We start from the raw sequence: 12351 nt of genomic DNA on the forward strand, positions 1-12351 counted from the left end.
AAACGCTCTAGGTTTTCTACTCTACTATTTTAATCTGACAAATGTGATGGCCATTAAATGATTCATCAGCTGAGGTACAATTAACTGGAACAACCTCCGCTTATCGATATGATTACAGCACAAAATTATTATTACTCGTGAGTCACATCGCCATGAGAAGAATCGATAGGGCTATTCTAATATTAAGTTGTAATTCATATTACATCACAAACAATAAAATCGCACACAGGTAAGTAAAAATAAAATTTCAGGATTTCATATTATTTAACGTTTAATTGACACAATCTATGTTAAATGTTATCATTATCAATCTATACTTCTATACTAATATTATAAATTTGAATGTAACTCTGACTGTCTGTATGTCGCTCTTTCTCTACCAAACCTCTGAACCGGATTTGATGAAATTCGTTATGAAGGAAATTTTTTTCTGACTAACATATTTGTTATATGCCAAGCCCATAAAACACGAGCAAAGCCAACAAGGGTGACAACTATTGTGTTACATATTTATCTATAAGATATAGTGCGGATAAAATTGTGTCATCCAGTGACTTCAATAGGATATGTAAGAAATTGAGTATTAAAACATATTCTAAAATAATTTAAATATAAAATTTATATTCAAATATATTTGAGACAGAATAACCCCAACGGCGTTGCGGATGATGCGTGGGTGAACCAGTCTTGTACGCAGGCGTACTAACAAATTACGTTTACCTACTGCCGAGAAGTCAGGCACATTCGAGCCTTCGTCTGAATACCGACAGAAATACAAAGCGATGCATACTCGTACATCCGAGCCGTAATTTACGTATCTTACCAGTGACAGGCGAGCTAATGAAACTTCCTTTTAAATCGGTAAAACTTTAAACGCAACAACTAAATATTGACTGCCCTTATCCTGTAAAGCAACATGTGGTAAACATAAAAAAAAATAAACAGCACGACGATTTATGTTAAGCCGACATTACGGTTACTTAGCGATGTAATTCTATTTCTTGAGCCAATACCGTATCCACTCATTTTACTACGAAATAATGATTTTTTTTATGGTGCAGGTTGGCGGACGAGCATATGGGCCACCTGATGGTAAGTGGTCACCATCACCCCTAGACAATGACGCTGTAAGAAATATTAACTATTCCTTACATAGTCAATGTGCCACCAACCTTGGGAACTAAGATGCTATGTCCCTTGTGCCTGTAGTTACACTAAACAACACAAACATCACACATATAATTATAAATATTTTTTCTAGTGTTCTCACTGTTTTTGTAGTCACAAATATTATGTAACATCAGTTGTATAATCTTGATTACGCTCAAAATATAGATATAGCGATATGATATTATTTGTTCTGGCGTATCATTTTATCTTCGACGTAATAATATCACTGATACGTTATGATATCTAATCCGTACTAAATACGTAAATAATAATTCTCTTATTTATTTTTGTGTATGTTATTTTTCCTTTTAAGGTGTAGAAGAAATTTCTTCAAAGGTTAAGCATGCCTCTGAATACTTATTTATCTTTTGTATTTTCTTTGTAATTTATAAAGAAACTCGATATGATTTTTCAAAAAGATTATTATAATTCATTTGCCTAAAAGAAATTATTTGAAAATAATTTAATAGCAATATAAAAAAACAAGCCGAGATGGCTCAGTAAATAGAAAGCGTGCATCTTAACCGATGAGTGCGCGTTCAAATCCAGACAAGCACCACTAAATATTTATATGCTTGATTTGTGTTTTTAGATCATCTCGTGGTCGACGGTGAAGGAAAATATCGTGAGGAAACCTGAATGTGTCTAATTTCATAGAAATTCTGCAACATGTGTGTTCCATCAATCCGCATTGGAACAGCGTGGTTGAATATGTTCATGAAATCTTATCCTCAAAGGGAGAGGAGGCGGGAAATTTACAGGCTGTTGTTGTTGTTATTAAAAAAAAGTTTTTATTGTATAAAACTGTCTGTTTATGTTAATATAAAACGTTCTGTATGTCAAAGGTCTCTGCTATGTGTGTAAGAGTTGTCTTTCATTGGAGTCAATGGAGAGTCAATCAAGTCATGCTTAATATCAAAATGCATTAGAAATCTCCTGTAATGAGGACAACTGGTTCTCTTTCATTGCAATATTTGCTCCCAAACAAATATTGCAAGTAAAATAATGCTCGTAACAAAGCCTTCATGACGACTCAGATCAGATACTTAAGTGTTTAGTCTAAGTTGGCATATAATTTGAAGGCATTATCTAGCAAGAGGTTTATAGCGGTAATACTTTTCAATACATTTTTTATAATTATAATATGACCATTACATTAACAATAATGATTTAATATGATGGTTCATTTGACAGCTAATTTGACATTTATCAGAAAATAATTAAACCAAAGCCATATACTCAAATAAAATTTTCATAATTTTTATGAAGCATTTTATTAAGACGCCATATTCGGATATGTTACGACTTAGTATGCAATTATTTCAAATGTGCTTATTGCAAAGGACTAATTTATTTCGAGAGACAAGTCGAGTCACGATTTCGTTGAAGTGTCTTTACAGAAATAGTTTACCGTCTTTGTGACTAAGATGATACACTCCGTGACACCACTTTGAAGAAAACAAACATGTATGCAATAAATTTTAATTTAGACAATTGCGATGGGAGTTCTTGTTATGATAACTTTGTATCGAACTTGTACTCTGATTAAAATCTATTGAAACAAAACAATTGATGTTTCATTATTTATTTAAAAAAGTAAAGAAGAATCTATAAAGTAGTAAAGCAAAGTAACAGCCTGTAATTTTCCTACTGCTGGGATAAGGCCTTCGCTTCCATTAAGGAGAGGGTTTGGAACATATTCCACCACGCTATTCCAATGCGGGTTGGTGGAATGCACATGTGGCAGAATTATGCAGGTTTCCTCTCGATGTTTTCCTTGACCGCCGAGCATAAGATGAATTATATACACAAATTAAACACATATATAAAGTGGTACTTGCCTGGATTTGAACCCGCAATCATCGGTTAAGATGCACGCGTTCTAACCACTGGGCCATCTCGGCTCTTAAGAAGAAGAATCTATGTATATTATGTATATCATAAAACAGAGTCGCTTCCCGCTATCTGTACACTTATATCTCATAAACTACGTAACCGATTTTAATGCGGTTTCCATCAACAAACAAAGCGATGCAATAGAAAAGTACACGTATAATACTAATTTCTTATTATGGTACAGAAAAACTGAGAATTTCAATTTTCCTAGGCGGAAAAACAAAAGTTTTTTTTTCTTTTTTTTCAATCTTTGTTTTCAATCTAAAACGTGCACATAGTCATTGCACCAGTGCGAATCCGGAACGGTAACTGATTATTTGTATTGAGAACTTGCATAAATGTATACAATTTAAAATAACTTTCGTACAAATCACGACCGTAGCGAACGCTGGCAAGAATGTTACGAGAATAATTTTCTCTTTGAATAGCGATTCCGATTTTCCGAACAAAAAACGAACCAGCCCTCCCGTCACCAGTGGAAACAATACAGTAGGGTGTTATATCTGTAAGAAATCTGGAGCTCGTTTTAAACGTGAATGTAATTATAATATCTCTTACATTGGTAATAAAAGTAAAAGGCGACTCTATAAAAAGTTATCTTGCAATCTACATTGTTTAATTATATAATTAAGTCATATATTTTAATATCTGTTTATGTAAGAAATTCTGCAAAACGCCTTATCTATAACCATATTATAATATACTAGCGACCCGCCCCGGCTTCGCACGGAATAATGCTGATACTAAATATACTACAGAATTTGTTTATTTGCCACTTCAAATTTGAAACTTCTAAAATTATCAGTGTTTTTACTATATTTTCCGAGTATTAGATACCTTCCTCTTGAATCATTCTCATCATCCTCCAGCCCTTATCGCAATTTTATTTGGGGTCGGCGCAGCATGTCTTCTCCTTCCATACCTCTCTGTCAGACATCATCTCACAAGTAACAGTATTTCTAAACATATCATCTTTCACACAATCCATCCATCGTTTCCTTGGTCGTACTCTATCTACCTCTATATACATCCACATCCATGCTCAAGGCCTTCCTCACAATATGTTCCTCATTCCTCCGCATTACATGCCCATACCATGATAGCCGCCTTCCACATAACTTCTCGGCTATCGGCGTCACTTTCAAACTTCCCCTTATGTACTCATTCCTTACTCTAGCCATTCGCGTAACACCACACATTCCTCTCAGCATTCTCTCTCTCTCTCTCTCTCTCTCATCTATTAAAAAAATCCGTAGTCAGCGGTAAGTGACTTTGCTCTATACTATGTAGTGATGATGAGGACCGGTAAAATTTATTGTTTGTATTTATGGATAAGTCTCCAGAACGAATGGCCTATTTATAACGAATGTATTGGTAGATATTATTCCTGAATTTTACATATCATATCCATCATATTTTTATTTAATTGTACCTTTGCGAAACTCAGATGGACCGCTAGTTATGTGCATACAAAAGTGACCCCGTGCCGCCCTCCGAAGATACGGAAACAGAACCGCTGCTTACCATCGATGAGTCCCATTTGACGTGGGAGTAACAGGCAACATATATGATGATTTTTGCAAGTCATGCACAGTTTGAACTTAGCTTATTATTTGTAATAAATTCTTATCTTTTGAATGACATAATAATAAGTGTTTTCAAATATATCATAATATTTAGATAATGTAGCGATACTGATAAGAAAAACCACAAGATATACGTTGTGCGCATACCGTACGCGCACAACGTCATAATCGAAATTAAGAAACGAATAAAAATCTTAACCACTAAGTTTTTAATTATTCCAATATCAAAACATTAGTTTGTATTAGTTTGTGTTTAGTAAAGTATTAAGAGTTGTATTATGTATGTGATGATGAAAGATTTATAAGATTATTGAATAATCTATTTGCAAAACAAAAAACTAAGCGAGAATTTGCGAATGCCTTGTTATCTGACCTTGATACTGCTATCACGGCTTTTACAATTTAAGATATCAAACGTTAGTGTTCATGTACTCTCTGTACATAAATAACGTAGATTAAATATGGAAAAACAAACAAAAAGTGGCATCATTTATGGTGATCAAAACTTTTTCGTGCCGTCACATTTGAATTTCGGTGCGTATGTTTTGCAAAAACTTCTGACCCATAACAGGGACCAGGCTGCTTTGGTGAGTGCGAAATTTTATCTACATACAATTGTAAATAATAAAATATATGCAAATATTATTTTAATACAATAAGCCTTTACATTATTACATATTACAAAACAAAGTCGCTTAACACTGTTTGCCTCTATGTATGCTTAGATCTTTAAAAAAAACGCAACGGATCAAATCTTTTATTAATGGATAGAGTAATTCGAGAGGAAGATTTGTATATAATACATGTACAATATAGTAAGGAAACAAAAAAATCTGTAGTATATTAAGCATTGCACCGATGCAAAGCCAAGGCGGGTCGCTAGTATGTACATAACTAGAATATCAAAAAAATTATCAACAAAATGTTTCTTTTATTTTAAATTATGTTACGTAAAATTTAAATAAGATTCACAATAACATTTAACAAAACACAACGTAATAATCAACATCGGATTAACTTAAGAAATGTCTGTCGGACAGTAGAAAATTAATGTACGCAAAAAAACCTCACTAGTACTTTAGATGTTAGTAGCTATAAATTAAGCTCGGACATCTTAAAGCAAAAAGGCGCATCTAGACCGAGTTTATCTGCGTTCGAATAATGACCTAAATGAAAAATATTAATAATAATAAAACGTGGCTGTTTCGTATTTTACTTATGAACCGACGTAACTTTCAAAGTGTCTCATGTTTTTTTAAGCGACTACATTTGCACTAATATTTAGTATATTAGTTGTTGCCCGCGGCTTTGCTCGCATTTTAGGGATTTGGTTGTAAATAAATAAATAATAAAATAAATAAATATTAGACAACATCACATACATTACTCTGATCCCAATGTAAGTAGCTAAAGCACTTGTGTTATCGATAATCAGAAATGACGACGGTACCACAAACACCCGGACCCAAGACAACATAGAAAACGAATGATAATCTACATTGACTCAGCCGGGAATCGAACCCAGGACCTAGGAGTGGCGTACCCATGAAAACCGGTGTACATACCACTCGGCCACGGAGGTCGTCTATTTGTCAAAAAAGAAGCCTTGTCCTTTCTTGGAGTTCAAATTTGGTTCACACAAAATTTCATCAAATTCGGTTTGGTGGTTTGGTAGTGAAAGAACGACGCACAGACAAAGTTAATTTCTTGTTTATAATAATAATACAGATAACAATACAAGCTATAAACAAAAATCACAAATATTTTAGGTAGGGATTTTACCATAGACAATAATAAATAATTAGAATGTCTTTCAATTATCAAAATATTAGGTCCATATGTTTTCCGGTGTGCAACAATAAGCAACGACAAAGAAAAAATAATAAAGAGTGAATGACAGTTTTCAAAATTCAAATATTCCGGCTAAATACATAAAAATGTTTGAATTTGGATTTTTTAACAAAAGAGGAGATATTTTAGATCAAAGTGGTCAATACTACAAAACGCTGATTTAATATCTAAGGACTTAATATTGAAATGGCTATCATTTATGACATTACGTAATATATTATGATAAAAATACAATTATACTCCTTTATACTTGAAGTTGGTAAAACAAACTAATCTTAGAAACAACATTTTGTAAATTTATATAAACCATAAAATATCACATTACAAATTTTGAGATCAATGCCAATCATTCTTGCATACTTATATTTATTTAATGAGTGGATATCTATGTGTACACATAGAACATGTGCGCGTATAATCAAGAAGACATTAGGATATGTCAAGAGCGCGTTCAATATTAATCCAAAAGGTCAGGATCGAAGCTTTACAGTATATAATACTTTCATTTCAAAATACGTTTACGTATATAGCAAGGATGTCACTATGCCCTAAAATTTATCTGAGTAGTAACGTTAAAAAAGTTTTTATATATTTTTTTATCTTTTCAGATAAATGGAGCAACAGAAGAACAGATCACGTTTGGTGAAATAGCACAAAAGATAGTAAATATAGTATCGTCTCTTTCGCGTCTCGGTGTCAAGCAAGGCGATGTGGTCGCTATATTTAGTGAAAACAGAATTGAATATGTACTAACTGCATTAGCGGTTTTCTATTCTGGAGCAATCATTACCTTTTTCAACAATGCATATACGAAAGGTAACCTATCTTTAAACTTTAGTCACATGCCTTGAATGTAATCGTTCAAATGTTTCAATATAAGCATTGTATAAAAAGTTCTTATTCAAATTATATACAAATGTATTTTTTATGATGCATTTGTGCATTTATTTATATTTATAAATTGAATTAAAATTAAATTTATTATTTTAGTTCGTAAAATTTTAAATACTGCATGAACACTGTATTTTCATGCACATTACACAAAACTGTAATTAAAAAAATTATTATATAAATATAATTTGTCCAACGAAAATAAAATAAAATTTATAATATTGAAAATACCACAATAATAAAATGAAATGAAAACTTAATTGTTTATGATTACAGGTGATTTAACACACGCCCTTAGTATTTCAAAACCGAAATATATGTTTCTCTCTGGAGAATTGTATAAAACGCAATACGAAATAATTGAAAATACGAAATATATACAAAAATATGTTTTATATGATGACGCGAAGATGCGAAGCAACTGTCTCCACTTCAAAGAACTTTCAGAGAAATATGTAGATATTAAATCGTGCAATTATTTTGATTTCAAAGGTAAGTCAAATATAAACTACAACGAATTAACACAAAACTGTAACAATAAAACCTCTTTAGTTTGACATAATACGAACAAACGAATAAAGAACGAATTTGATGTCACACCTATGAACTTTAACACAGGGTCAAAGCTCGTCCATTTTACCATAAGTTTTACTAAATTGTTATTATTGAATATGTGAGTAAAATTTAAATAAATATGTAATTTAAAGGGACACCAGAAACATGCATGATTCTTTATTCTTCGGGGACAACAGGTCTTGCGAAAGGAGCAAAAATAAATCATCTCAACCTAATAGTGTCAAGCCAACAACCTATGTAAGTGTTAGTATATAATGTAACAGCACTTAAAATCATGCACATTAATATAATATTAAATTAAATTTATACAGCTATTAAATTATAGCTATCTAGTATAGTTCCTGGAAAATTTAGGAAGCGATTCGTTTTGATGACTTTCTCATAGTAAAACTGCTACCAGGAAATTCTGCAACTACGATTTACTTGCTATGGATCATAGCGCTACGTATAACGGATATGAGGGAAAATGTTTGCTCATGACATATTCTATTGAATTAAACGATTTGAAGTTTCAATTACATTTATTTTTAATACGTAAGCAAATAAAGAAAATTAATGAATTAGTTTAAAGCAAAATTGTATAAGCACGATATTAATAAGAATTTTACAATGAACAAATTAAGTTGTATTATTTAAGTCTCTGAAAATTTTAAAATAAGAACGAGATTAATATTTTTAAATAGGATGATGGATTTAAAATAGGAATAAGATATTTTTGTTTTTATAGGATGACGGATAGAGACTTGACTCCCCTAATGATAGCGCCGTGGTCGAGCACAATGGGGATAATACGCATCCTAAAGGAAATCGCTTATGGAAGGACAACTGTGTTCTTGCCAAAATACAATGAAGTGCTATATTTAAAAACTATTCAAAAATACAAGGTAAAATCGTGTTTAATTTTTAGGAAGGCTTCCAGAAGAATTTAATTTGTACTTTTAAATTCTAACAGAAGCCATGCGAAGTAAATCAGCCAGAAGTTTCAATATTCTCTTTCTATTTAAAGTCGAAATTTATCTCAAAAATTTAGTAACTCATTGAATGAAACCAATTTTCAACTTTTTTCACACTTTATTTATATTTAATGACGTTGTTTATTGTATCGAAATTTTCAACTGATTAATTATATTTTTTCAGATTGGATTGCTCTCTGTAGCACCACCATTGATTGTAATGTTATATAAATCAAGTATGGTAAAGGACTTTGATGTAAGTTCAGTTCAGATAGTTTATTCTGGTGGTGCACCCATTACTCCAGAAAGTATCCATCAACTTAAAACAAGGTAAAGATATTCAATAATAATATTAACTTCTTATCAAATATGTCAATAAATGAATGTATTAAAAAAAAAGGAAATGCTACGCGTAAGTGTCTGTCTGTATTCTCCCATTTGTGTTTTAGAAATAAAAATTGGAGCTTATCTTTTAAAGGTTTCGGATACCCATGTGGTAAAATTTTATCCGACATGTACATACGTTTCCTCGCAATGTTTTCGTTCACGCAAAAGCTGAAAACACAAAATAAACACATGAAAACTCTGCGGTGCAAGCCGGATATAATCCAATGTTCCGTTTGCTATTTTTTTTATTTGTAAAATATTATTTATATTATAATATGCATACTTTTTCGTGAAATACTTTTTAATAAATGTGCGAACATCAGGTTTCCCCATATGAACGTTTTACAAGGCTATGGGATGACAGAAGCAACCGGTGCTGTAACCGAAGATTTAGACAGTTCGCCGAGAGAGGGCAGCGTGGGAAGAATCGTACCGGGAAACATTATTAAAGTGAGTACTTACTACTCCTTATATAGTATTATGAGATAAAAAAGTTATAATATCTAACTAATACCATAAAAACGTAAGATAAGTTTGTCGGAGTTTTTTTCTGAATTCACGGGAGACAACCAATTGATATGAAATTTTCACATTACGATAATTTATAGTTCGTTATCATTACCTAATCTGGTATATATTAAGAATATACTATCTAAAATAAAATGTTACAAATTTGGTGTTACATTTTTATATACCTATAATATTTTATACATATCAAGACACCTCATTAATAACGATTTTTTCTAGATTTCAGATCCAAACACTAACAAAACATTAGGATGTCGCGAACCAGGGGAAGTCCGCATTAAGGGCTTAGTTCTTTTTGGAGGTTACGTGGGAAGGGATATGCAAAACGATTACGACGCTGAAGGGTTCTACAAAACTGGCGATATCGCGTATTATGATGAAGACGGCTATTTCTACATTGTTGATAGAATAAAGGAGCTTATTAAATATAAAGGATGGCAAGTAAGTATTAAGCTTTTATGACAGGAAGAAAAAGCTTTCATATTAATTACACATTACATTATTACTTTTTGTAAATATTATACACATACTTGGATACAAATATTATATAAATATATCTTATCACTTATTTTAATTGAACGCTATTGAATTATACGTCACAGTTATATATGTACGTGTCCATTTATTAGATTAAATTGGATTTTAATTAAAACTTAAACATATGTACATAATTTACATTTTTTTAATTATATTTCTAAAACCTTTATACAAAAAATATAGAAATATTATCAATATTAACTTATATTATAAGAAAGATTGTTTTTCTTTAAGTCCTACTGATTTAAGTGATTCTATTGTTATTAAATTTGCATATCGAAGAAAGGGCACATTTAGTCGTGGATAGATAAAGTAACAAATTCACTATAAGATAAATGTCAATATCAAAACATTAAACCATCATAAAATCGTTATTTATTCTCTTTTCACTTGTTTATTTGTAATATGTAAATCGATGATGTATGCTTTACGATCCAATATATGAACAAAATAAAATGTAATGATCCGTACACGTGTAGATTTATTATACTCGTACTTACGTTCAATACTATTGAACATAAAAATAAAAATAATAACCAAGATTGGTTATCAAACGAGCAAAGGGCGCTCGTATCTCTGAGTAGCGATCACTTCTGCTATTGTTATGGTTATAGCTACGGTATAATATTAAATAAATTTAGAAAAATAACGTTTTTGTAGGTAACCCCGTCGGAGCTAGAGGCGGTCATACTTCAACACCCAGCTGTTAAAGATGCCGGAGTGACGGGGGCGCCAGATACGTTGGCAGGGGAACTGCCTACGGCGTTTGTTGTGAAGCAACCTGACGCTAAAGTTACCGAACAAGAAATTATTGACTACGTTTCTGATAAGGTAAAATCGTAAACTAGAAAATATGAATAAAACTCTACATAATTAATTATAAAATTATCATTTGTGCAAAATAATAAAGATAATTACTATGAAGCAATGTAACAAATAATAATATTTTAGAACATTACAGTTTTTTAAATAAAAACACAACACTTTAAATAAGATTCTATGAATTGTATGTTAAAAAAAAACTAAATTATAATAATACTATAAATAGTTTCATAATAGGCATCGTAAAAAAAAAACAATTTTCTATATTTAAATTTCAGGTAGCGCCGTGGAAAAGACTACGTGGTGGCGTTATATTTCTTAAAGAGATACCAAAAACTGCCAGCGGCAAAATTTTAAGGCGAGAGCTGCAAGCGCTCCTGTCAAAACAAAGGCCACAAAAGCTACCCGCCAGCAAATTGTGATCGCTGCGCGGAGTTTTAGTATTGAATTATGAATTAATAATTCACCAATTTTTTCCCGTTTCAAAATTCACTTGGAAACGAAATATAAAATCAACTGTTCGCATGGGTTTTATTTGAAAGGATTCTATTTATTTTCACCTGTTACCTATGAATTAAATCTTGCAACTGAATTTTAAACTAGTTTCATACAACCGATTGAACTGAATTTTGCGCACATTTAGATTTTGGTAGCAATTCAATCTAGTATTTAAATTCAACCATTTCCACGATCTTTTTATCAAAGCTTTTAATAATCTTACATTTTATTGACCTGGCAATACTGTAGTAGTCATTTGTATTTTGCAATTATGAAATTGTTTTTTTTTTCAGTGGGTTTTAACCGACCCCATATGCAGACAAGGGTTAATCGACACATATTTTTGTAACTTTATAACATGAAAGTGTTTTACGTATGAGGCAATCATTATCGTAAATATGCTTTAAGCAAATATTCTATAAAAATATACAGATGTTTTATAACGAAAATTCATTATTACATATACTTTGTTTCGTTGTTCAATTTTCAAAATTCATATAGACTATATTTTATACTTAGAAATATGAAATCTATCAACAGTTATAAATCGATAAAAAATAATGATTTTTTATTCGATAACGTATGCCCGGTAAAATCGTATGAACGAGATATATCCGTATTAAATCTATGAAATTAAATGACATAACAGTTTACCC

The 12351-nt window shown here is 31.4% G+C and overlaps 1 protein-coding gene across 1 annotated transcript; it reads left to right on the forward strand.

Annotated features, from left to right (window-relative positions):
- Window positions 1-4910: 4910 nt before the first annotated feature.
- On the forward strand, window positions 4911-11718 carry LOC124533085 (4-coumarate--CoA ligase 1-like). Its single transcript, XM_047108253.1, has 10 exons — window positions 4911-5239; window positions 7112-7319; window positions 7671-7886; window positions 8102-8207; window positions 8698-8854; window positions 9108-9253; window positions 9634-9760; window positions 10058-10279; window positions 11036-11206; window positions 11476-11718. Exons 1-10 carry the CDS (start codon window positions 5114-5116, stop codon window positions 11617-11619), a joined length of 1623 nt encoding a protein of 540 aa, XP_046964209.1. The 5' UTR covers window positions 4911-5113; the 3' UTR covers window positions 11620-11718.
- Window positions 11719-12351: the final 633 nt, after the last annotated feature.

This window comes from Vanessa cardui, chromosome 1 (genome assembly GCF_905220365.1).
Source record: "Vanessa cardui chromosome 1, ilVanCard2.1, whole genome shotgun sequence".
Lineage (NCBI taxonomy): Eukaryota > Metazoa > Arthropoda > Insecta > Lepidoptera > Nymphalidae > Vanessa > Vanessa cardui.

Excerpts from the sequence above, each read along its gene's own strand:
- LOC124533085 (XM_047108253.1), top strand. The coding sequence starts at position 5,114 with ATGGAAAAACAAACAAAAAGTGGCATCATTTATGGTGATCAAAACTTT. Across the intron at positions 5,240-7,111 it reads ACAGGGACCAGGCTGCTTTG|ATAAATGGAGCAACAGAAGA; the intron begins GTGAGTGCGAAA and ends TTATCTTTTCAG. Across the intron at positions 8,855-9,107 it reads AAACTATTCAAAAATACAAG|ATTGGATTGCTCTCTGTAGC; the intron begins GTAAAATCGTGT and ends ATATTTTTTCAG.